We start from the raw sequence: 25,285 nt of genomic DNA on the forward strand, positions 1-25,285 counted from the left end.
GTAATTATATCGTATCAAACAGATACATTTCCGATTCACTCATCAAATTTTTAATTAAATTGAGGAATCATAGCGGCTTCCAACCGCGTGAAGGTGAGGGTTGGAAATTATGGGAGCAAAGAGGGGAAAATAAGATTGACTAAAAGAAGGAAGAAATAAAAAAAATAGACAAAGATATGAAAGGAGACTTTAAAAAATTTAATAATTGTTTTTACTTTACGAATTAATGGTTATATTTTCAAGCCACTCGCATTTATAGGCACATTGGTATGTCTCCGTGGAGATTTATAATTGCCAAATCTCTTAGAAACAATAAAACAAAGGCACTTTGCTCATACATCAAGTTTTTGTTTAAATTCAGTAATTCATATCGTATCAAAAAACAGATACATTTTCGATTCACTCATCAAATTTGTAATTAAATTGTAGGATCATAGCGAATCAATGTAAAAATACATTTCTGATTCATTCATCAATATTATTAAATTAATTTTTACGCTTCTACCATCGTCATGGTTCTCCGGTCCCGGAAAAAAAAACTATTCGGATATAAAAATACATGTCTGATTCCATCAAATATTTTATTCCTTTTCGAAAATTTTTCTCCCTTTCTTTATATTGTATATAACAAGGTATGGCATATCACATCTTCTTGGATGTCATTTCTTTTGCATACCATGGATTAAAAGGTCCTTATAAACATCCCAAGTTCCATCTATTCGTTTTGAATAACATATATAATGTCCTATCCCTGTGGACACAGCAGGTGGTATAAAAATAATTGCCTTAAAAAATATGTTTTAACAGAAAGATTTATAAATATCGGGAAATCATTTAATTTAAACATTTCACATCCTGTTGTTTAAATAATTTGTTCACGAAATTCGTATTCATGCACTAGGTTCAAATTCTTGCACGATTTACAAAAGGATTGGGCTGGCAAGGTGTCTTCAGTCGCAGCTGCCAAGTTTTGGCTACCTATTGTATTTATAATGTTTATATTAATAGGTATATATAAGCCATTTCTTATATTCTCCGTCTTATAGCACTAATTATTAGTAAATTTAAATTTATATATATTTTTGAAAGATTTGTCGATGACTTAAAAAAATAGTTGCCTCACATGATAAACGATATAAATCATTAGTATTAGTAACTAAAGTCATGGGAAACATAGTCATCGCTAATTCAGCTCTCATTATATATGTTGTTTTATTAATTCCATGTGATATAAAATATTTAATAAAATGCTAAAAAGCTTATTATTTGATCAAAATATGAAAACATAATTTGCTATCACAGCAGGCCACCGCCACTCCTTGGGAAAATGCATCATAAGGACATGTATTCCCTATTAAAAACTGTTTTGTCCCTATTTTTATAGGATCATTGTGAAAAGATTTCCATTTCTTAATAATCTTAATTTAATTTTTTGCCTTCTATTAAATGCAAAATTTCAGGACAGTGAGCCTCATATAAGAACGCTTTCTTCTTGCTATTGGCTTATCCGCCAACTCTTTCCAATTTTCAAGTATTGGATATTCATTAATTAACTTCATACCAAACTAACTTGTTATTTTTAAATTTTTGCATTTTTAAATCAGTCTCTTGTGATATGATATCTATTATTTCAATCTTTTACTCCTTAATTAACTCGTTAATTTTAAATTCTGACTGTTGTAAGATATCTAAGTCAATATTTTCTTTAATTAAATTTGTAATTCTTTTATACCTTTTATTTCGTTGAGCAAAAAAACTTATCCAAACGTAATAGTAATGTTTCAGATTTAAAGGTTCTATCTTTTAAGTTGTTAAAATGACTTTCAATATTAGTAGTAGAGGCAGTTGGTTGCCCATATTTATAATGTGCTTGCATAAAGTTAGACCATAAGAGATATATCCTCAAAAAATTGCATAAATGTAACAAATATTTGGGCAATAAAAATAATTTTCTTCTTTTACAAATATTGCACATTTAGATTTGGCCCTATTTTTCAAATTTTCTATCCAATGATAGAGATTACTGGTTATATTTAAATTAATTATCTCAACATCATAGACTTCATCATAAATATCAGTTTCCATTTTTTCAAGTCCAGATATAATAAGTTGTAGGTATTTTTTAGCATTCCAACAATTATCGGGACTTATTTAAGTCCCTTTAATTTGCAAGTACATGTGATTATTAAGGACTTAATTATATTTTCTACCTGCAAGGACCCATATTATAACCATTATGCGAATATAAAACTCTAAATAAAAGGGTTTTTTTTTATATAAACCCTGCCATTTGCTTTTTAACTTAATACAGTGGCCATAATGAATTCTAAAATAAATCTTGGGCATGTTAAATTTTTGTCCCATTACTATATTAAATGAATATTCAATATAAGTCTTCAGATCCATAAAATTCACTAACGATCTAGCTACGCCGCCTAGCAAAGCTAAAGAATGATCAGTTACAACTATTTTGGGGATTTATAAACCACTTTGTATCCATATATTTAACCAAAGTGAATTATGATTAATATAGTGGGCCTTAGAGAGCATCTGCACCAAAGGTATTTGACCACATTTTAATTATATTCCGATTACTCCATCATAGAAAAAATATGGCCTGATTTATTACACTGCCTATTGATTTTTAAGCCTGTAGCCTCAATTTGAAGTATCGATACATCAGTATCCTAACAATATTTATTGTATATACGCAATCTGGCAACCAATAATGCATATAAAATTTATCAGATCCTATATTAATAATGGTTGAAATATAGGGTCGGTATATTTTAAAATTAATAGTGTATTAATACTATTATCCATTTTCAGTTCATAATCATTATCATTTTTAAAAGTTTGCTACACTTCTTAGAACATTTAAAAAATAAATTATAGGTTCTACCACGCAAAATTCATAGGTTAATTGGCCTTTTCAACACGCCAGTTAGAGGCAAAGCCTTTTTCTAATTCATTGCCGATTTCCATTCTTCTCAAACCACTTAATGGTCTATTTAAAACAAGAGTATGCATATGTGATTTATAATTAAATATATGGCAAATTAACTTTTTACAAAGTTTATCATGCATTGAACTAATCATATTTGTCCTTTATATGGCCGTGCATTGTTTACAATGAGCTCTATTTTTTTTAAAATAAATGGAATTTGAGGGGAAATAATTTTTAAACATCCAGGTACAGGGAAGTTTATTCTGCTGGTGATGATTTTCTCATTGATATGAGTCCAGCCAGATCTAATTTTGCTAAATTATCATCGCATGTATACATTTTATTCCATTCCTCGATTAAAATTATTTTTTCGTCTTCAAAAATACTTTCTCTTCCAACAAGTGATCATTAAATTCATTTTTAGAAACTCTTCCCTGCAAATAATATAAAATTTATTAAATATTTCATAAGAATTTAGAATAGAATTTTGAAAAATACTACTTACCTTTATCATATATTCATTTATTTCTAGAGTATCCCACAATTAGAACGGATATAGGTATATACAGACTTCGGCGACATTAATTTAGCAAATGCATCACTTATCTTTATCCATGTATCAGCTGAAGTTCGATTAATATCCTTTATTATATCATTTTTGTAAGTTAGAAGGGTCATATTTATAAGTTATACTGGTATAGCTGCTAGTCTAGAGATAGTAGTTTTGTTTGATTTACTAATTATAAGTACATATATTCAAAATGAGACAAATTCGTTGTGTTTAAAAAAATATAAAATAAGAATTGAAGACCTGTTAAGATATTGTCTTATTAAATTTAAAAACGATAGGGAACAGGGGAAAGTTGAAACATTTTTCGTTCAAACCCGAATAAATTCAATAAAATTAAACTAATTTAAATAAATATAACATATTCTGAACCAAAGTTGGCAAACCGGTCTATTGACAGGTCAAATAAGGTAAATTGACTAACGTATGATCGATCAAATACCCAACCCGGTTCTGAACCCTCAAAATATAGGCTATTTTAAATAGTTATTATATATTTTATAGAAACTATATTTTATAGAAACTATTTTTTAGAAAACATCATTTGATTTTAGCCCAACGTTAAAGTACTTTGGTTACGCTGACCAACAATAGGTGATAGTTGATACATCAAATAAAAGAGGGTCTAAATATAAAAATTTTATTTTTTTGATATTTTGATTAGAGGCCTTAAAGTATATTCATAATATGCAATAATTAATTAAGTTGAATTTAGGGAGAAATTTTGAAAATTAAAAGAAAATATTATTTAAAACATATTATTATTATTTTAGATGTAATGCACTTTTTAATCAAAAATATATAGGTACAATAATTAATAAGACTAACCTACCCTGACCAACCAATAATTCCGAAAAAATTGTTAGCTTAAAAAATGGTTTAATCTTTCTTAAAATCTATTTAAGATTTTTAAAACTTTATTTTTTCAGTTATCGTTAAACACATCTTCCTCTGTAAAAATGTAATTGTTAGAATTTTTAAATAATTTTTAGCCAATAATGTATGAAAAAATATTTTTATTGGGTATATATTTCTATCCATATACAATAATAATTTAGTTAGATTATAAATGGGGTGAGTTGATGTTTCCCTCCATCCAAAGTGACCATCCTTGTCGCCAATTTTATATCTGAAATGTATGGTCAAAACAAACTGGTATCTTTATATTAAATTCTTATCTATATAACTATTTTATAATTATTAAATTAAACTTCTATAAATATTCAATTAAATTAACCTTTTATATAATATTAAATATAAATACGGTATATTATTTTATGACAAATATATTATTCAAATAATGTTGAATAACCTTATAAAATATACATATCTTATTTCCCACCAAGTTCATGTTCGTCTATTAATCTTTTTATTTATCAAGTTCAAGTTCGTCTATTAATCTTTTAGTTTGCTTTCGTTCCCTTTTATCGGTTTTGAATTCCTTCTTGACTTAGTTTGGCTGTTTCTACTATTTTATCTTCTCCTAACTTTATATTGTCATCTATTATTATTGATTCGGGTTCAATTAGTTTTTCCCTTGTTCGTAGTTGGTCTGGTGTTTTCTTACTATTTATCTTTTTATTCTACGTTATAAGAGAATTTAGATTGTTGATTTATTATCTTTCCTTCCCTTTCCCAGGGTTGCGATGGCGATTCCATGGGTATATGGCAACACCTAGTATATCTCTGCGTTGTTTTTGACACCATATAACTGTTAACTAGTTTTTCAATGTCTCGTAATGTTTCTATGATGTAATACCCGGATGTCCCGTATGCAATATATGTAAAACTCCTATTTGAAGTGAGTACGGAATCTGCCATTCCAAAACAAAATACCGTTGTCATTTTCTATTTCATCTATTCTTGTTCTAAAAGCGTGTAATTCGGGTGCTTGGTTTTGTATTTTTATAATTAATATTTTTACTCTTAAGATTGGATCTTTTGCGGTTTCTTCTCTAAGTTCTTTTCTATATAAAATTAATGTAACATAAATAAGATTTCCTATATACATCACTGTTTTATTTTCGCTTGTTTTCTATCATCATTTTTCTCTTTTGGATTTCTCGATAAAGCATCTGCAATTATTGTGCCATTCTTGTACATAATATCGTAATTATAGCGGATAATTTATAGGCCCGACGTAATAATCTTTTATTTGTTAATGAGCTTAAATCTCTGTTATTTCCATATATCTTTATTAGAGGTTTGTGGTCCGTTCGTATTTTAAACTTACGATACAAATAGTTATGAAATTTTTCTACGACGTTTATTATTGCTTTAGCTTCTTTGTCTATTGTAGAATAATTCTTTTCAGCGTCTTGTAAAGTTCTTGAGGTGTATGCTATTGGAAACTCATCTCCGTTATTATATTTTTGCAGGAGTACAGCTCCAAATCCTTGGTTAGATGCATCTGTTTACAATATTAACTCAAAGTCCGGTTTATGAAACTGTATAGTATTTTGTTCTGTTACTATTCCTTTTGCTCTTTCAAATAATGTACCATCTTTTTTTATTTCAATTCCATTTAACATTTTACTAGTTTTATTATGTAATTCGGCGATAATTCCATGTAAGTTTGGTATGAACCGTGTATGAAAGTTTAATATACCTAAAAGATTTAATGTCATATCTATTTTTTGGAGTTGGATATTTTTATATTGCTATTATTTTCTTTTTATCTGACCGTATTCCATTTTGATCTATTATGTGTCCTAAATATGATACATTTTCTTTGATAAAATTTATTTTACTTTTTTTGACCTTTAATCCCGTATTTTGCAATTTTTTAAAGACTTGTTTTGTATTCTCTATATGTTCTGTATCATTTTTTCCTGTGATTATAACATCATCTAAATAAACTGCTGTAACTTTAGAGTCAGCCAGTAAATCGTCCCTATATAGTTGAAATATTATTGGTGCTGTAGCTAAAGGTAATCGTAAATAGCGGTAGTATCCATTAAATGTTACTATTGTTAATAATTCTTGCGATTCTTCGTCAATACTAATTTGTAGATATACGTCTTTGAGATCTAATGTTGTATATTTATTTCCATTAGCGATCTTTGCGATTAATTCTTCAAACGTTGGTTGAGTGTGATAGTCTTTTAGTAAAAAAAATTTCAATGTTACTTTGAAGTTGAACACTACATAGTTTTACGTTATTTGAAATTTATATTAAAAAAATTGAAATTTTAAACATAATAATTTAGACTGTTATTACATTATGAATCGGTAAATTATAACTCAACTCGAAACCGATTTTATAAATAATTTGTAGAAATATTTAGGCCCATAAATGAATATTTATATATAAAAAAGTATTACTTGTTAGAGTTAAGGATGGGAATAATATAGTAGATTTATAAATAAGGTTAGGATAGGGATTTCTAAATAGTTAGGATAGGATTAGAATATAGAACAAATTTTTTTTTTAAAATATGATTTGATTTTTTTTATAATGGCAGTAAAATAAACTCATAAAATATAAAATTGATTTATTAATCACATGTGAGAAATTTTGTGGTCAATTTTTTTTTATAATTCAAACTTTTATACATACTGAATCGGAGTAACTATCAGAATCGTTGTATTACTGAATAATTATAAAAATGAGATCTTTGTATAACTAAAATATGATAGAAAAATTTAAATGCATAATTTTTTCGGATAAAATAAAAATCTGAAAAGGAATATATTGCTAAGCTTCATAGTAACCTAATATGGTAGATGATTTTTTGGAAACAATTGATAGAATAAGGGAAAAAAGAAAATATGTTTTTTGATTACTTGTAAATAGTTATAAAGTTTAACCAAACTAATCACTGAATTTAAATGTTACTTATTGATCATAAATAATAGTAAAACAAGGTTTGTCGATATTTTAGTTCTGTTTTGGTATGCCACAATTTTTTTGTTTATTTTGTTATTAACTTTTTTATTTAAATTAACTGATTAAAGCACTAACCTCGAAAGGAAGCCTAGAGAATGATATAAATTTATCGTTAGTGCTTTTATAATTTTCTAGAATTTGACTTCCAAACATTCTTTCGCGTATAACTATTTTTTCATATGGCGGTTTACCAAATTAATAACGGATCTCAAATTTACTAATTAAGCACTAAATATTGACGAAAACAGGATGTTTATAACTACTATAGTTTTTGTTTTAGTTGGCCGCCATTTATTGGTTATCTTTGTATTTTTTTGCAAATAACATTTTATTCTTAAATTCGGCTACAAAAGAGAAAGCACTAACCTCTACAAAGGAAGCCCAAAGAATGATAAAGTGCTTCCAATCGTTCGGCTAACTTCACGCCTAAATCCTGACCTCATAATTTTTATTTCGCTTTTAACTTTTTTTTATAGGGCGGTTAACTAAATTAGCAACGGAATTTAAATATATTAATTAAGCACTAAATATTGGTGAAAACTAAATATTTAAATCTTTATAATTTTTGTTCTGGCACATCGCCATTATTTGTTTATTTTTGTTTTTTTCGAAAATAAATTTTTATTCTTAAATTTGGTTACATAAATAATTAAAGCACTAATCTCTACTAACGAAGCATTAAAGGATGATAAATATTTCATCGTAAGATCTTTCAATCGACCTTTAAGCGTGAATTTGGCAAAAGTTTTTATTTTTGTTTATAATTTTTTTCCTTAAATTCGGCTACTATATGGATTGAAGCAGTAACAAGCACTAAAAAATGACGTATAATTCATTGTTAGTGCTTCCAATCGTTCGGCTAACTTCACGGAGCTCTATAAATTCATGTTTAAAATGCAGAGAAATTATATCCGATAAATCTAGCAGCTATAACTTTAAAATATTAATTCTAAATGGTATTTTTATTTTTAGAATGTTAATGCCATCAATTTCAAGGAGAGAGAATAATATATTTTTGGTATAGTAGTGAATACCCAAAAAACAAATTTAATTTAAACCACATTGATTAGTCTTAATATACATTCAGACAGGCCCGATTCTAGGCCTATTTTGGGAGGCCCCCTGCCCCCGAAAATGTACCAGCTGCATCCGAACCCACCCACCTCCCCCCCCCCCCCAAAAAAAAAATATAATTTTTTGGTTCCTGGTAGTGTTGTTAAACGTCTCGTTTTGAGCCTATATTTAAAACAAATAACTATATTTTATCCAGAAAAATTTTACGCAAGTTTGAAGATTTATTAAATGGCACAAAGGTTTGGATATCTATTAGCGAAATCTCGAGGCTAATGCAATATTCTGGCTAAAATATTGAGTTAACCATTTTTAAAAATCAGTTCAAATAGAGCGGTTAACAACACTCCTGGGAAATATTTTTTAACAATGACTATAGGAGAGAAACTCATTGCTGTTTAAACCAGTGACCCGGAGTGAACCGTAACGAACCGTTAAACCATTATAAACCGTTTTAAATATCAGAACCGTAATCGAATCGATATAATTTTTTTTTGAAAGAGTAAAAAGAACATTTATATAAAAAGGTTAAACCGGTTCAGTTTTTATATTTTAGGAATCAAAAAAATTTGAATATCCAGAATTATATAAACTTTCTCTTATAGTACTGGCGGTTCCCGCAACACAAGTTTCTATAGAAAGGGCCTTTTCGAGGCTAAAATTTGTGTTATCGTCACAACAAACAAATATGAATCCATTATATTAGAAAATATATTACTATATGTTTAAAAATGAGTTATTTTGAATCTAATATATTTTTTTATATATAAATTATAGATACTTATAATAAAAATAAATTAGACGATGGTGTTGCTTCAATAAAAAATTAAATTTCTAATCGTAATGAACCTTTATAATTAGCTGAACTGAACCGAACCTTTGTAAATTTCTTCATAAGAACCGTAACCAAAACGTAACCATTATAATATTTTATATACTGAACCGTAACCAATCTACCGTTATAAATAACGGTTCGAAAGAAAGAAAGCCCTGGTTTAAACCACTATTGCTTTTAAAAACCCATTCTTTCAGACCTTTTTCGATCATATTTCCGTCCATTTCGGAAACAGACTACACCATTATTAATACGAAACTTTCTGCAAGTAATTAATCTATATAATATATCAGATAATCCAAGTAATATTTTAATAATATTTAAGATACAATCTTAATTTACAACTATTAAATGGACCAATCAGAAAAGTGGGCAATTTTTAAATGACTTTACGATCATAGTTAGGCAAATCATATTTTCGTTTCTGCTGAAAAAATTTGGTTTCTAGAAAATATTTTTGGATAAATCTTTTAAAAATGAGAATGTTATAAGAGTAACTTATTGCAGTCCAAACCACTATCGGTTTAATTATTCATTCATGCCTCTACTGCAATATTTAATAGTGCCAACGGTGTCTGTTGTAATGAAGAAAATTGGTTAATTTGGTGGAAGGTTAAAATGAGCATATGCCATGATTCTGAATAAGGATAATGAGCCTGAGCTTTCAAAAACAATAGGTAGAGAGGTTAAATTTTAGTTATTCTATTTTAAATATATTTAATTTTCTAAAACATTTGATATAGTCAAAATTCAATTTGTTTTCTACATTCATTAAAAAGTGTTGCCAATTTTTGAGATATAAAATGAATGAGAATATTTACAGAGATTTATCCGTAAGTGTTGAGAAGAGGATCTCAAGACTAAAAGATTTTTCCAATTTTATTGTAATCAATTAGGAGAAAATTTAAGTTAAGGTGAGCATTTTAAGAGTCGTTAATTTAATATAGATGTTTTGATTGGGTGTATTGATAAGAGGTTTATGGCAAGTTATATTTATTTAGAAAGCCTTGGTATTCACTTTAATCGATATTTTCGCACACATAATATAAAGCCTTTATTAGGAATTAGCGATATTACCGAAGATGGTTTAGTAAATGAAATGAGATTGTTAAAAATTAAAAAGATTGTTTCAACAAATTTTTTCAAATTTCTTTACCCATATAAAAATGCATTTCCATACATTCTGATCAGTTTATTTTTTGGATCATTCGAGTTGTGTGTTAGTCGACTTTCTCCTCATTTGTGGCTTGCTAGGAATTTTCCTTAGGGTTACCTAGCATTCAAATTAATCGACGTGCTAATTATAAAATGATATAACAGATGTAAGTAAATACAATTTTAATTGATGGTTCACCAATCTAGTAGTATATTTAATTGCAAATATCAGCTCTCTTCCATTGCTTCTCGTCTCCCAGCCGCACCATATGCTCGCAGTTTTCCCCATTCTCTTAACACGTTAATTCCGGAAATACTAGGATACTTTTACACTCAATGAAGGCTCCACCGCATACCAGAATTTGGGTTAATGTTAGTTACTGCCAAGTTAACAAGCGATTGCTAAACAAATGATCAATTTTTTTTAATGCAATAAGATCCATTTATATATTGAGATGAGATCACACCGGTATTTCCGATCGATGATGTATAAACTAGATCGGCGATTCATTTATTAAATGCATTTAAAAGTGTCTATATAAGTCAGATGTAACGCCATTTTTTGGTTTTCACGTCTTTTAAGTGACATTAATGTGCATTTCATATAAATAAAGGCCTTACTGACTAGGCCACATAAGTTTTTCGAAAAAATATAAAATACCCATTCATTTTGGTAGTAGCTAACAAAAAATCGAACCTTTATGATAATGATCTCAGTTTTTCACCATGTAAACTAAGGATCTGACTTAACGTTTATCGAAACAGCTTTTAAAAATATCATTTTTTTCCTTTCAGCTGACAATCCAAGATATGCTATTGAACTACGGCTTAACTGCAAAATGGTTATAAAACATTGTGGAACGGCCTTAACTGCCGCTTTCCCACGGCATATTAAATATAACTTTATTTCGTGAGGATTTAAATCGACGGCCTTCCCTCTAGACTCGAACTTTAAAAGGTTTCCTTAGTCAATGGGCCAAATTCTGGTTTAGAACTTCATCTTTCAATCGATCCTTCTTATGCATATCCATCGCTCGCTCTACTTTACCTCTTTCGTTAGCAAAGCCCAAAGCCTTTTTCAAAGAATTAGGGAGACGGATCCATAAAAAAATCGTTCAACTGGCTTGCTACCTCAATTATTCACCCTACTCTAACTTTTTAAGCATTTTCTAGGTTAATGTTAGATATAACAAGGTGTGATATTAAACGAACCAAATTTTGATACGATCGAGGTAACACTTGTTTATTTATATTTAAAAAAATCATCTTCAAAGATCGCCTCTGGTCTAGTCGGATGAGTGCGTGTATCTTAATCCAAAGGTTCTGGATTCAAATACAATAAGGATCATTTTTTTTGATGCCAACTTGGTGGCTCATTACTTAGGAGCTGATATATAGTAGATCGGACTCAACAACGTGATTCCATAATAAATATTAAAAACTATGCTTTATTACAGTTTTTAAATAATTAGTTGTTGTATAGTAATCGCTACAAGTTGAACATGTTATATCTAGCATTATCCCATTATCTCTCTCGTTGAATACTTTCTTTCTTACTCCAGCAATACCTTCTATTCCTCCCTAGATTTCATTCGCTACTTTCTTTGATATTTTCCAAAACTTCTATTTTTCTCTCTCTCCTTAAATCTTAATTTTACATTTAACCTCTCCATGATTTAATTTAAATACATATACTTAAGATATAATTTCAATTAAGAAATTAAAAAATTTTTGCACATAATATAAAAATGATTGCACGAAAAATAAAATTCATGAAAAAGTTAATAAAAAATAAATAAAAAAGTACTTGAACCCTAACCCTAAAGATTCGGTAAAATCGCGGCCAGCCATTGAATTGTTTTGTATGCTTTTTTATAATTTCATCAAAAAATATAATATATAATTTCTTAACAATATTTAATAGCTAAAATAACAAAATTTAAAATATCGTTTTTTAACAACATTAAATAGGTAAAATATAAAATTCATTATTCATAGAATATATTATATGTTTTGATGTAACCGTTGAAATATAAATAATATAAATGACTTAAAAATTATAGATGACTAGATTTTAGGGAAGTAAATACAAGGATTGGAAATTGCAAAATATTTAATGATTAATTGTTTCATAATTAACGATTTTTTTAAAAATGAATATAAACATAACAATCGCATAGTAGGTATTAAAAATTTTACTTAAATATTTACTTTCGATGGGAATGAAAAAAAAATTATTAGAAATTAAAATTAATTATAAGTACCCATACCAGGTGTTGTTAATAACAGTTTAAAATTGGCTTAAACCTTTATAAAAGAATTGCGTATAAAGACTTATTAACAAATGGGTTTACAAAGGAATAGGCAATCTGTTTCTAAGTTCACGTCTTAAATATTTTTTTTCGAATGATAGCCTAATAAAAACAGTAAAATTTTCTCTAGCTCTCCTTAATAGATACGGGATCACGGATTCGACAGATCCGTATGGAAGATTTTTGTAAACCAATAATTTGCTCGCAGAGTTCTTGACTTTAATATTTATAATAGTTATAAAAATAATATTTATATTTGTGAATCTATTAATATTATAAAAGTGTCTATCCTTTTTAGTCACATAATAAAGTCCTATAAGTTAATTTTTTTGCGAGAGTTTGGCCTATTTTTTAAAAATTATTTTTTAGCCCGAGCTCGATTCGAATTTCTTATTTATTTTTAGGTGGTGAAGGTCAGCAGTCCGGTCCTATCGGTCTTAAATAGGAACCGAACAGATCTTTTTTTGAAGACCGCAGTCAGGACTGGTCTTTTATTAATATTTAAGTTTGATTTAATATTTTGTATTATTTTTCTATAGGAGTTATTTTAGTTTTTGTGAATCTTTAGTTCATTTTTATTTTGCAATAATAAAACCATAAGTTTGTCAAAGTAGCATTTTACTTATAGTCCGAATAAACAAGAATTTAATTAGGTAAAAATGAAAAATAGGAACATTTTTTAAGGACCGTGATCCAGTCCGGATCAAAGACTGGGTGGATCACTATTTTTGCATTTTTATAAAGTTTAAAAAAACTCACTTGTTTTTGACTTATTCGCAGTGAATTTTAATTTTATCATTGTTTTAATAATGAAGAGAGAAATCATTATATTTTATTTTTAAGCCCGTTTAATATATTTTTGAAGGGTTGAGCCCGGCCTGAATTAAAAAAATTCTACCCAGAATTTGGGCCGACTGTACCTTTTCGGAAACATAATACCTTCGTTACAGAGTTGTTCAAGTCGCGTGCTACCTTTTTTAGTAGGGTAGCTGATGGCGCGCCTAATTAAATCTAAAAGCTTATTAGAAAACACTATATTTATCCTAAACAAGCACAAAATTTATCCCCTGAATTTTTTCCAAGGCAGAGGATACTGTTAGAAAGAAGATCTTTTAATATAATAAAAGTTATGCAATTTAGGTTGACATGATTTAATTTATGATTAAAATAAATAATTTTTTGAATAAAATCACGAATAATGTCAATAATTTTTTTTGACATTATGATATTTTTTTTAAATTGTAATTTAAATAATTATTAGTCTCTAATTTTTAAATAAAAACATTTTATTATATCCCATTTTGTTATCCCCTAATTTAATTCTTGTTTACTAACAATATAAGGTCATCAGCAAATAATAGCTCATGGAAGTCCTTCGTGCATAGCCACCATGTCCTATACAGGAATAAATATAAAGTCATCAGCAAATAATAGCTCATGGAAGTCCTTTGTGCATAGCCACCATCTCCATTACAGGAATAAACATTGGCGTACGCAGCGAAGGGGGGGGGAAAGGGGGCAAATCCCCCCCCCCCCCAAAGCCAAAAAATGAAGATGCCGGATTATATTTTTCAAAAATCTTATTGTTAATATTAATTTATATTTGTTAATATTTATTCCTATCTCATATATATATATAATTACATTTATTTATCACATTCATCTACTAAGTTATTTTATCAATTAATTTAGATTTCAAGTTTTCCTTGGCGTAATTTACCTATTATTTTCAAATTTTAGTGGCGTAATATTTATCTAAATTTCTAGTCAAATAATAATTATCTCTGAAACTCCTTGTCCAACAGGGAGAAAGAAATTGCAAGCTTGTCCAACGAGATCGAGTCTCCGCCACAGTAACAGCTATTATGGAGTTAGAAGAGCCGATTATTAATGTTATTACTGAAATATCACAATGGCTTGAAAGAAATATTTCCTCAGAAGCAAGAAAATTATTGGATTCAATACTTATTCCAAATTTTTTTTCTAATTAGAATGTATTATTTAATTATACAACTATTTTATGTAATAATTTTCAAAAACATAACATTGACTTGATTAAGAAGATGAGAATAGCGGAGAGCATTTTATTAGAACTCAAGGAAATAGAGCTAATGTTGTTGAAGAATTTCATATTTTATATGTTATTGTTGAGTCAAAAGCAGAGCTATACGTTTTTAATATTTGTCCCCCTCGTCAAAACATTAATATAGGATCAGTAGAATAGTATTATAAATGTCACCTCTCCCAACCTTTTTCATATGGTGATAAAAAAAAAATATAAATATTTGTTAGATTTTTATCATGAAGATGTTAAAATATCTTATGATGCCTTATTAGCTGAATAACTATAACTATGGTTGATACCGTCCCAAAAAATGCTATGGATGCTTTTTATTTCAAACACATTTTAGATTATACTCCCAATTATTAAAATGGTTATATATATTAGCAGCTCTTTAGTAAACTAATGAGAGAACATTCACTTTTTTAAGAAGAATAACAGAGCTTTGCAGAGGTACCATTTGCAGGACACGGCCCAGATTTTTTTTAAAAAATTTTTTACGGCCCGGGTTTTTTTTTAAAAAATTTTCAGGCCCGGCCCGGGTATATTTAAAAAAATTAAAATACGGTCCGGCTCGGGGGCCGGGCCTGCAAGTCTGTGAAAAACATACCTATGAAATACAACATCTGAAAGTAGATTGAATGATTTGGACCTTTTGAATATTCATAGACATTTAACGCCAAGCAAGGATTGATAATTGAAAAATTAGCTCAAAACATACAAAATACAATTATTCCTAAGAAACTTTTTGTGTATTAATTTATATTTCCAACATTTAAATTATTTATACTTTATATATTTTAAAAGCTCAAAAAATCAAATTTCAATTTTGGGTCATTTAAGTGATTCATATCATGGGTTATATTCACTTTATATTTTATAATTCACATTTATTTTATAGTTTTTCAATGCCGGTTTATATATATAATTTTTTTAATTCACATTAGTTTAAAATTGTGTATTAGAAAATTTATTAATCCTAATAAATTTATGCTTAGTATTTTTAATTAACAATATTATTTCTTAAAAAAAATTATTATTCCCCCCCCCACAGACCAAATTCCTGCGTACGCGCCTGGGAATAAATAATAAGGGGTTCAATGGATCCTTTGTGTAATCCTACCTATACTTTAAAACATTCGTTTTATCGTTCGTTCAGACTGCAGTTTGTGCTCTCACATATATTGGCATCACTGCCATAACCAGCCACCTTCTACATCTGATTTTTTCAAGACTCGTCTAGTAACATCGCGTGACACCCTCTTAAACGCTTTCTTTAAGTTAACAAATGCATAATATAGTTTCTTTCCCTTCGCTAAATACTTTTCCTATATTTGTCTCACCAAAATTGCATAATAATTAAACTGCATTTTATTGATTTTCGTTGGTTATTTTCACAAATACCTTCATAGCATAGTTTGATTGCTCTATACGACCAATAATCTAAGGATCACCTGTCCCCGGAATAATTACTGCAATTATTAGATTGCATAAGGTAAACCAATTAATTCCCATGTCTTCAGAACCTCCCTAAGCATTTCTATTAGCACTCTTGTTGAACTATCTGCTTTCCTTCTTTTCATCTTCTTCATCGCTTTCTTAATTTCTTCCTTGCTAAACTTACAACCAGGATTTTCTGCTTTTACGCAGTTAACTTCATTATCCCTCTTCATTCAATAGTTTATTTCAAGTCTCAGATATTCTTAATTCCATTACCTACGATATCTGTTTTTAATACTTTCATAAAAACATTTAATTGATTTGAACGTATATTTAAATTCAACTATGGCTACATAGCAGTGTTGTTAAAATAGCGAGCTACTATTTTCAGTAGTGGTAGCTATAGCGCGCTACTTTTTTTAAAAAATAGCGATAGCGGTAGCTCGTTACTAATTTAGAAAGTAAATTTTACATAATAAATACATCTAAAAATGATTAAAATATATTTTTATAAAATCTAAAATTATAATCCTTTTATTTAATTTAATTTTGAAATTTATATTTAAAAATATACATTATTGTTATATATTAGATATAAAGAGTTGTTAAATAGCAATCTGTATTTAATTTATATTTCGCGCATTCATTAAATTATATATTTTTGAAATTCCGTTATTGGTATGTCCTTGCTTTTATCTTATTTTATATTTCATTTTAAAATTTATATTAAGCATTATAAATCTTGTTATGTGTGAGATTGTTGAAGATATTGAAATTTCTTTGGAAAATGAGCAAAATATAGATGATCCTTTCCCATAATTCAAGAAATACTTTAATCTTGAAGAAAAAATTAATACTGAATATCGGTTTTGGTGCAAGATGTGCCGCAAAATTATCTCTTCAAATCATACGAGCAGCTTTAATTTGAAAAAACATTTAAAGGTAATATATTAAACAAATTTAATATCAATGTGTAAGTTAATCTTTAATTTTAAAAAAAAATTAAAATCAAAAACCAATCATTTTTTTTATATATTCATAAATTTTATCTAAATTATTTAAAACATTTTAAAATAGTTATTTCAATCATTTTTATGTATACTTATCTCCTACATAATTTTTATTCTAAGTATTTTATAATTTTAGACTGTGCACACTTCAAATTATAAAGAGATTGAAAAATATATCAAAAGTTTTGGGGTAATGGAAGAAGATAAACCCACTTCCAAATCAAATTTAATACAAACAAAATTAACCAATTTGGATTCATCAACACCTGGTGTATCCCAAAAATTGGCTTACAAAGTTATTATGAACTTTATAATAGATAAAGTTCAACCATTATCCTTGGTGGATAATGATTCTTTTATAAAGATGATAAACACTTTTTCTCCACGGACCAAGATCATCCTAGTTTCAAGTTAAATTGGCCATACATTAATTTGACTGAATCTAAAGGGCAACTTGATAGGCTGATGGTAACGTTAAAAAGTGGCATGCCTAACCACGATATTATAGCAAGATCGAAACCGCAGCCTTCCATAGACGATTTTTTTGAAATAAATAATAATATTATTGAACCTCTAGATGCTTTTTTTAAATCTAAAAATACTAATTTAAATATTTTTGATGATTTTTTTCATATAAAAAGTTTGTTTATTAAATTTAATACTGCGTTGCCCTCAAGTGCTAGTGCTGAACGATTATTTAGTATGGCAAAGCTTATACTTTCTGATCGTCGCTCTAGACTTGGGGATGACAGTACCGAAATGTTATTATTATTAAAGTGCAATAATAAATAAATTATATATATATATGTAACAAATTATAGTCATGTTTTTATATCAATATTTTATTTGTGGAAATAAAGTTACGTAAAAAAAAATCAAAGTAACGTAAAAAGTAGCTTTAGCGCGCTACTTATTTGAAAACGATAGCGGTAGCGATAGCGCGCTACTTTTAAAAGTAGCGTTTAACAACACTGCTACATAGTGTCTTTTTTAAAAACAATGAGATTTTTGATAATTTAATTTTAAAATCATATATTTTGATAAATTTTAAGAATAAAGTAAAACCTGATTCAATTTTATTATAAAAGTATCCAATTAAAATGTTAATGTTATTTTTTTTAGATAGAAATTACATAGCTGCTCTTAAGGTAATCCCAGAAGGGAAAAACTTTAATAAAAAACTACGGAAAAATTAAGTTTTCGAAATCTATGTATTTAAAATAAAACTACTTAGGGTATTAATTAAGATCAAGAATTAATTTGTATTTTCAATTATGCATGTGTTAATATATTTTGATATGTACTTTTAAAAATAACAAATAATTAACTGATGATTGTAGAATAAATGATGCAGGATTAAATTTTAAAAACAATCGATTTTATTTCAATTTTATTTTACTTAATCTATCAAAAAAATTATATTAAAATATTATAATATAAAAATTGAGGAAGATCATAAAAAATTAAGGAGGAAATCTATTAGAATGACAAATGCAAATCCTATAAGAATTTCAATTTAGACTCTTTGTTTTAAGTGATAAAACTCAAGTGGATTTCCTACAAAGAGCATAATTTTTAAGCCTAATCGGACCAACGTGGCCAAGGGCGCTGGCTATAGCCGAAATAAAAAAATTATTATGAGGTAATTTGGAGTATTTATTGATTTTGCTCCTCTTATTGAAGGACAGAGTTGGCGTAAAAATATTTACTAGGAACCCCAAGTTAGGATTTTTCTACTTTCCCACCCTATCAGATTAGCACCATCGGGCCTTTTACGATCGCTGATAAAAAGGTTGGGGTGTTTCATCTGATCGGGAACCCAGCTGAGATGATAGATTTTAAAAGAATCACGTTCATTCTATCATACCGTATGACAGCCAGCAATTTTTAAGCATGCCAGATTTTGGCGAGCTAGGATATTGATTATCATACTATAACTATTACAACTGTAGGTAGAAATTATAACACAGCCTATATGTAGGCCGATGGCGACTTTGAATTAGGGAAGGTCACGATCCTGTCCTTGATCGGAACCGAACATACGGGTCATGGTCCTCAAATAAAAAGCCGGTATAGACCGTGATGCTAAATAAAAAGACTAGTTCAGGGCCGGTCTTTTATTTTAATATATTTCTGTATTTCTCTAATTTAATTCTTGTTTTATCATTTTATGTTAACAATATCAAATCAAATATGAATATGAAATAAATAATAAAAATATTTAACTTAAACGTAAAATGCTTTTTTGACAAACTTTTCGTTTTCATAGTATATTGGCCCAAAATCCTACCTTCAGCCTCATCGTGGCAAGGGAGTGGCAACGTCTTTTGGCGGCTAATGGAGGTCTAAAAGGTTCCCTGTGATCTGGGTCTAGGATCACCGTCCCCTCGACGGGGTGTAAAAACCACTTAAAGAGGTTGATGTCAGGAAGGGCATACGATTGTAAAAACCTTACTAAAAATTTCCCTACCTTCCGGCTCAAATCAATTCCTCTGATGTCAGCAAAACTCGAGCAAGCATCATACGCCTGTAAAATTGATATCAGATCAGCCTTTTTCTCTATCCCTCTCTCGAGCAGCGTGAGGAAATTCTTTGGCTTCAAGTTTAATAACAGTAACTTCCGATACAAAGTACTGCCCATGGGTGCATCCTTTAGCCCTTATTGCCTCCAATCAATCATCCTAGATGCCTGCGCTAAGACTGTCAAAAAGGCCAACTACAACGTATACCTCGATGATATTCTAATATATTGGCCCAACGAAAACGACGTCAAATGGTCTACACGATCACTACGATGCACCCTTGAAGGATGGGGCTTACAAATAGCGCCCGAAAAATCAGTTCTGGATCCTACACCTCAAATTACTTACTTAGGAGTCCCCATCGATCTGATTAACAAAACAGTTTCAGCAGATACGGGTACGAGAAGGAGACTCCACAAATGCTTGGAGGTCTTCCGGCGACACTCCTACCAGCATCTGGAAATTGGGGTACAATTAGCAGCTAGAGTCCTAGGGGTTGTGCCACTATGCTTATACCATAACCGGCATGTCCAGATTTTTTTCCCCGTACTATGTTACAATGAACAATGGACAACTAGCCCCTATTGTGGACACCTTCCTAGCCTTCACTAAGGCACGATTAATGATCGACGCACTAGCTACCCCTTTGCCCTTACATTACTATGCCAACTCGCCTGTTTACGTCGATGCATCAAATTCCCACATGGGTATTAACTTCTGGGAAACCGACAACCTCTCAGTTGCATATAGTGAGGCATGCCTTCTATTCAATGTTCCTGTCCACGCGATATCCCATATCAACGGCAAGGAGATTCTAGCAGTAGGAATGGGAGCCATCATGGCTATCCACCGTAACAATGAGCATCCTATGATATTCACGGACTCTTCGGTGGCCTACTATACCTTCAAGAAAGGAGGATCACGATCACCCTCACTAGAAATTATCATTACACAGATCATGATCAAGCTAGGATTACCTAACTTCACCGCCATATCGCAAAACATAAAATGGATTCCTACAGAGGACAATCCAGCTGACCTCCCGTCAAGAACCTGGATGGCAGCAAGAGAGCAACTTGGACTCTTCGAAGGTCCTATCCTAGAGGGAGCTATTCTTCTACAACAAGATGACGAATCCCTATTCGGACCGCAATCAAGCCAAGACACGCCATCGCTTATCTCCGGTCTCTCAGTACCCGAAGATGACGCAACTACTATATCGTATAATTGGGATTTCCATCGATTCCCAAGAACTGGCCTGAAAACTTCAATCAAAAATCCACTTATAATAAACAAAATTAACTAAGAACGAGTCATCCCACTATATTTATTTTATATAAATACTTATTAAAACGTTAATTATATCATTGTTTATTTTCTATTGTTTGTACTGTATATTTTTGATTGTAAATAAAGGCCTTGGGACATTGAAGCCATAAAGGCCAAAATGTCCGGTTATTTCCATGTTTCGCCTGAAAGGGCAAAACATAGCAAGGAAATAACTGCGAGACTATATTTATTTTATATAAATACTTATTAAAACGTTAATTATATCATTGTTTATTTTCTATTGTTTGTACTAGGATGGGAAACCTTCATGAAAATGAAACTTATGACGGCCATAAACGACCTGATAAAAAGTGGAGAAACCAGTTTACGGGTGATCGAGTTAGAATCGCGACATGGAATGTTGGGAGTATGACGGGAAGAGCGGGAGAAGTCGATGCACAGAAGACATATAGATGTGTGCTGCATACAGGAGACTAGATGGAAAGGAAATGGGACCAGAATGATTGGCAAGACTAGCGAAAAGTATAAATTCTTTTGGCAAGGAGGTAATGATGGTAAGGCTGGAGTTGGGGTATTGATTGCGGAGAAATTGGTAGACAAAGTAGTCGAAGTGAGAAAGCTAGACAACCAGATAATGGTTATCAAGATGATTTTTGGTAGAAAGCTATATAATATTATCTCGGCATATGTTCCTCAGGTTGGAAGAAGTGAAGAAGAGAAAGATATATTTTGGGACAGTCTATTGGGGGTGACATCGAGACTGGCAAATGAAGAGGGGATTATCCTGACTGGTGATCTGAATGGACATATGGGAGCGAGTAGTGAGGGTTATGAAGGAGTACATGGAGGGTTCAGTTACGGCATGAGAAATTTGGAAGAAGAGAGGATTTTAGAATTTAGTGATGCTATGGATATGATTGTCTGTAATATAATGTTTAAGAAAGAATCAGAGAAGCTGGTGACTTATAAGTCGGGTAGTACCAAAAGTGCTGTGGATTACTTGTTATTAAGGAGATGTGATCGATGTATAGTAAAAAATGTGAAAGTGATACCGGGAGAGGAATGTATAAATCAGCATCGACTAGTTGTAGGAGATCTCACTCTTAAAGGTGCCAGGGTCACTAAAAGAAAGTTTGTCCCAAGGCTGAAGGTTTGGAAATTGAAGGAGGAGAATGCTAGACGTCAATTCAATATGGCATTGGCGATTAGGGAGGCGGAGGTGGCACAAGCATCTGGGGTGAATGACAAATGGGGAGCCATGTGGGTAATGACAACTGAGGAGGTATGTGGATGGACAAAAGGGCCGCCTAGACATAAGGAGACTTGGTGGTGGAGTCCGGAGGTAGCGAAAGCCGTGGATGAGAAACGGAGGTGTTTCAAAGTATGGTATAATAGCAAAGAAAATAGTGATAATGATATTTACAAGATGGCTAAAAGAAATGCTAAGAAATTAATAGCGAAGGCTCAAGAAGAAAAAAGACACGAGTTTGCTAAAGAAATGGAATGCGCTGATGGAATTGGAAATATGGTTCGTATGGCAAAACAGATGTCAAAAAAGAGGCAGGATGTGATAGGTGTAAAGTGTTTGAAAATATGGAAGGAAAAATGACGATTGATAGTAGTGGTATTAAGAACACCTGAAAGATTTACATGAAAGGACTTTTGAATGAAGAAAATGAATGGAATAATAATATTAGTTGTGCAAAGGTAGAAGGTCCAGGGTGTAAATTTGGCAAGGACGAGATAAAGAGAGCAGTGAAAAAGATGAAGAAAGGGAAGGCATCGGGTTTAACGATTGTGGTATCAGAGATGTTTAAAGGTTCTGATGATTTAGGGATTGAATGGTTAATGAATTTAGCAAATCAGATTGTCACAGAAGGTACTATTCCCGAGGACTGGCGAAGAAGTATAATTATCCCAGTATACAAGGGGAAAGGTGATCCTTTAGATTGCGGGTCTTACAGAGCTATTAAACTCTTGGAACATGCAATGAAAGTATTTGAGAGAGTGTTAGAGAAGCGGTTAAGGGAACAAATTAAAATTGATGAAATGCAGTTTGGTTTTACATCGGAAAAAGGCACGACAGATGCAATTTTTGTGGTGAGACAAATTCAGGAGAAGTATCTTGCGAAGGAAAAGAAACTCTATTATGCGTTTGTTGATTTGGAGAAAGCATTTGATGGTGCCGCGTGAGATTACAAGATGGGCCTTGAGAAAATCCGGTGTGGAGGAATGGTTGGTTACCGCAGTGATGGCAATGTATGTTGGAGCACAAACAGCAGTACAGACGGATTATGGTGATAGTGACAGCTTTGAGGTGAAGGTAGGACTTCATCAAGGATCCGTGCTGAGTCCATTATTATTTATCTTAGTAATGGATGTGGTGGCTAGAGAAATGCGCGAAGGACTTCCCTGGGAGATATTATATGCAGATGACCTTGTATTAATGGCAAACAGTGAGGGAGAATTGAGGGATAAAGTTAGTAAATGGAAGATGACTATGGAAGCAAAGGGCCTGAAAATGAATGCATCAAAAACAAAGGTGATGATTGGTGGGGAAAATCTAAAGATGGAAGAATCCGGTAAGTGGCCTTGTGGTGTATGTGGGAAAGGAATTGCTAGAAATTCTATCCAATGCACCAGATGCCAGAAATGGGTACATAAAAGATGTAGCGGGAAGTTAGAAAGAATGACCTTTATTTGTAGAACATGCATGAAGGGGATACGTAATAATGATAACCTAAAAAATGGTGGTCTGGATATTAGCAATGGGTTAACCCTAGAAAAAGTGGATAAGTTTTGTTTTAGGTGATATGCTAAACGCAGATGGTGGTGTAGATTCTGCCGTTGTTGCAAGGATCAGACAAGCTTGGAAGAAGTTCAGAGAGATGTCGTCTATTCTTACAAATAAAAAAGTTTCTCTGAAGTTAAAGGGGAAAGTTTACGTAAGCTGTGTGAGGAGTTGTTTAGTTTATGGCGGTGAAACATAGGCAATGAAAGCAACTCACGAAGCCAAATTAGAAAGAACAGAGATGAGGATGGTTAGATGGATGTGTGGGGTATCTCTGAGAGAGAGAAAAACTAGCAAGGAATTGCGAGCAAGATTAGGTATAGAAATGATGGGTATGGTAATGCGACGAAATAGACTAAGATGGTTTGGGCATGTGGAACGTATGACAAGAGATGACTGGGTAAAGAGATGCACAATGATGGAAGTAGGAGGATCAAGACCTAGAGGAACCAAGATGACGTGGACAAATGTGATAGCGGCGGATATGAGAAGCATGAATCTTACAAGTATTGATACTCAGGACCGTCAAAAATGGAAAAGAAAAATCAGAGGGATGGCCTACCCGGGTAAACGTGGAAATCGCCATAAAACGGAGAAGAAGAAGTATATTGGAAAATTTAAAAAAAAACTAAAAAAGAAAAAAAATCACAAAAACGAAAATATAGAGAAGTAATATAAAATTAAATATACACATAAATTTACTAAAATATCATATGAATCGTATAGTAAGGCAACTTAATTATTAGCCCAGATAAAAATAATTAAAAGACCGTTCAAGTCTAAGGTCAAATTACTTTGAATTCTGTCTAAGAGCAAAAACCCAAAAGAACTCGTAGAGAGAGCAAATATATAAATTATTTCAAGATAATTGTCGAGTGTATCTGTAATTCTGTTTAGAATGGCCCGACAAGAACAGGCTAATGAAATTTTAAAAATAATTTAATTTGGCCCAATTTTTTTTTGAAAAATACGTTTAATTAAATAATAAGATATGGAATAAAAAAATAGCTATAAAAATTTAAAAACACAAAAAATCTAAAAATATTTAAATTAATAAAAAGTTTCAAATAACAATAACATACTCAAAAGTGATCACTATATGTATATAATATTATATAGGAAATTACTTTGCATAGGTAGCGAGTTTAAGAAACAGCTATGTAATTTTTATAACTAAAAATGTAACCTGATCAAAGCATCACTTTGATTAGGTACTGGGTCTAAAGAACAGCTATGTAGTTTTTGTCGCCAAAAAAATAGCCTGCTCAAAGTAGTCACTTCGCATAGGTAGTTTAAATCTAAAGAACACAGCCTAGTAATTTTTATCGGCAAAAGATAGTGATATCATTTTAAATTGGACACTAACAAAATGATAAAGTAAATTAACAAAAAT

General features: G+C 30.5%; 1 protein-coding gene across 2 annotated transcripts in view; it reads right to left on the reverse strand.

The window, feature by feature from the left end:
- Positions 1 to 12,336: 12,336 nt before the first annotated feature.
- The window catches only part of LOC135931167 (hydroxyproline dehydrogenase-like), a 34,608-nt gene continuing 21,659 nt past the window's right edge, over positions 12,337 to 25,285 (reverse strand). Inside the window, exon 9 of one of the 2 annotated variants that reach the window (XM_065468078.1) lies at positions 12,337 to 12,994. In XM_065468078.1, the coding sequence (XP_065324150.1) occupies positions 12,816 to 12,994 (179 nt within the window). In that variant the 3' untranslated portion in view covers positions 12,337 to 12,815. The remainder of the gene's footprint in view (positions 12,995 to 25,285) is intronic. The other variant, XM_065468077.1, reaches the window with a different exon arrangement.

Source organism: Gordionus sp. m RMFG-2023, chromosome 1 (assembly GCF_954871325.1).
Source record: "Gordionus sp. m RMFG-2023 chromosome 1, tfGorSpeb1-WG-v2, whole genome shotgun sequence".
Classification (NCBI taxonomy): Eukaryota; Metazoa; Nematomorpha; class Gordioida; order Chordodea; family Parachordodidae; genus Gordionus; species Gordionus sp. m RMFG-2023.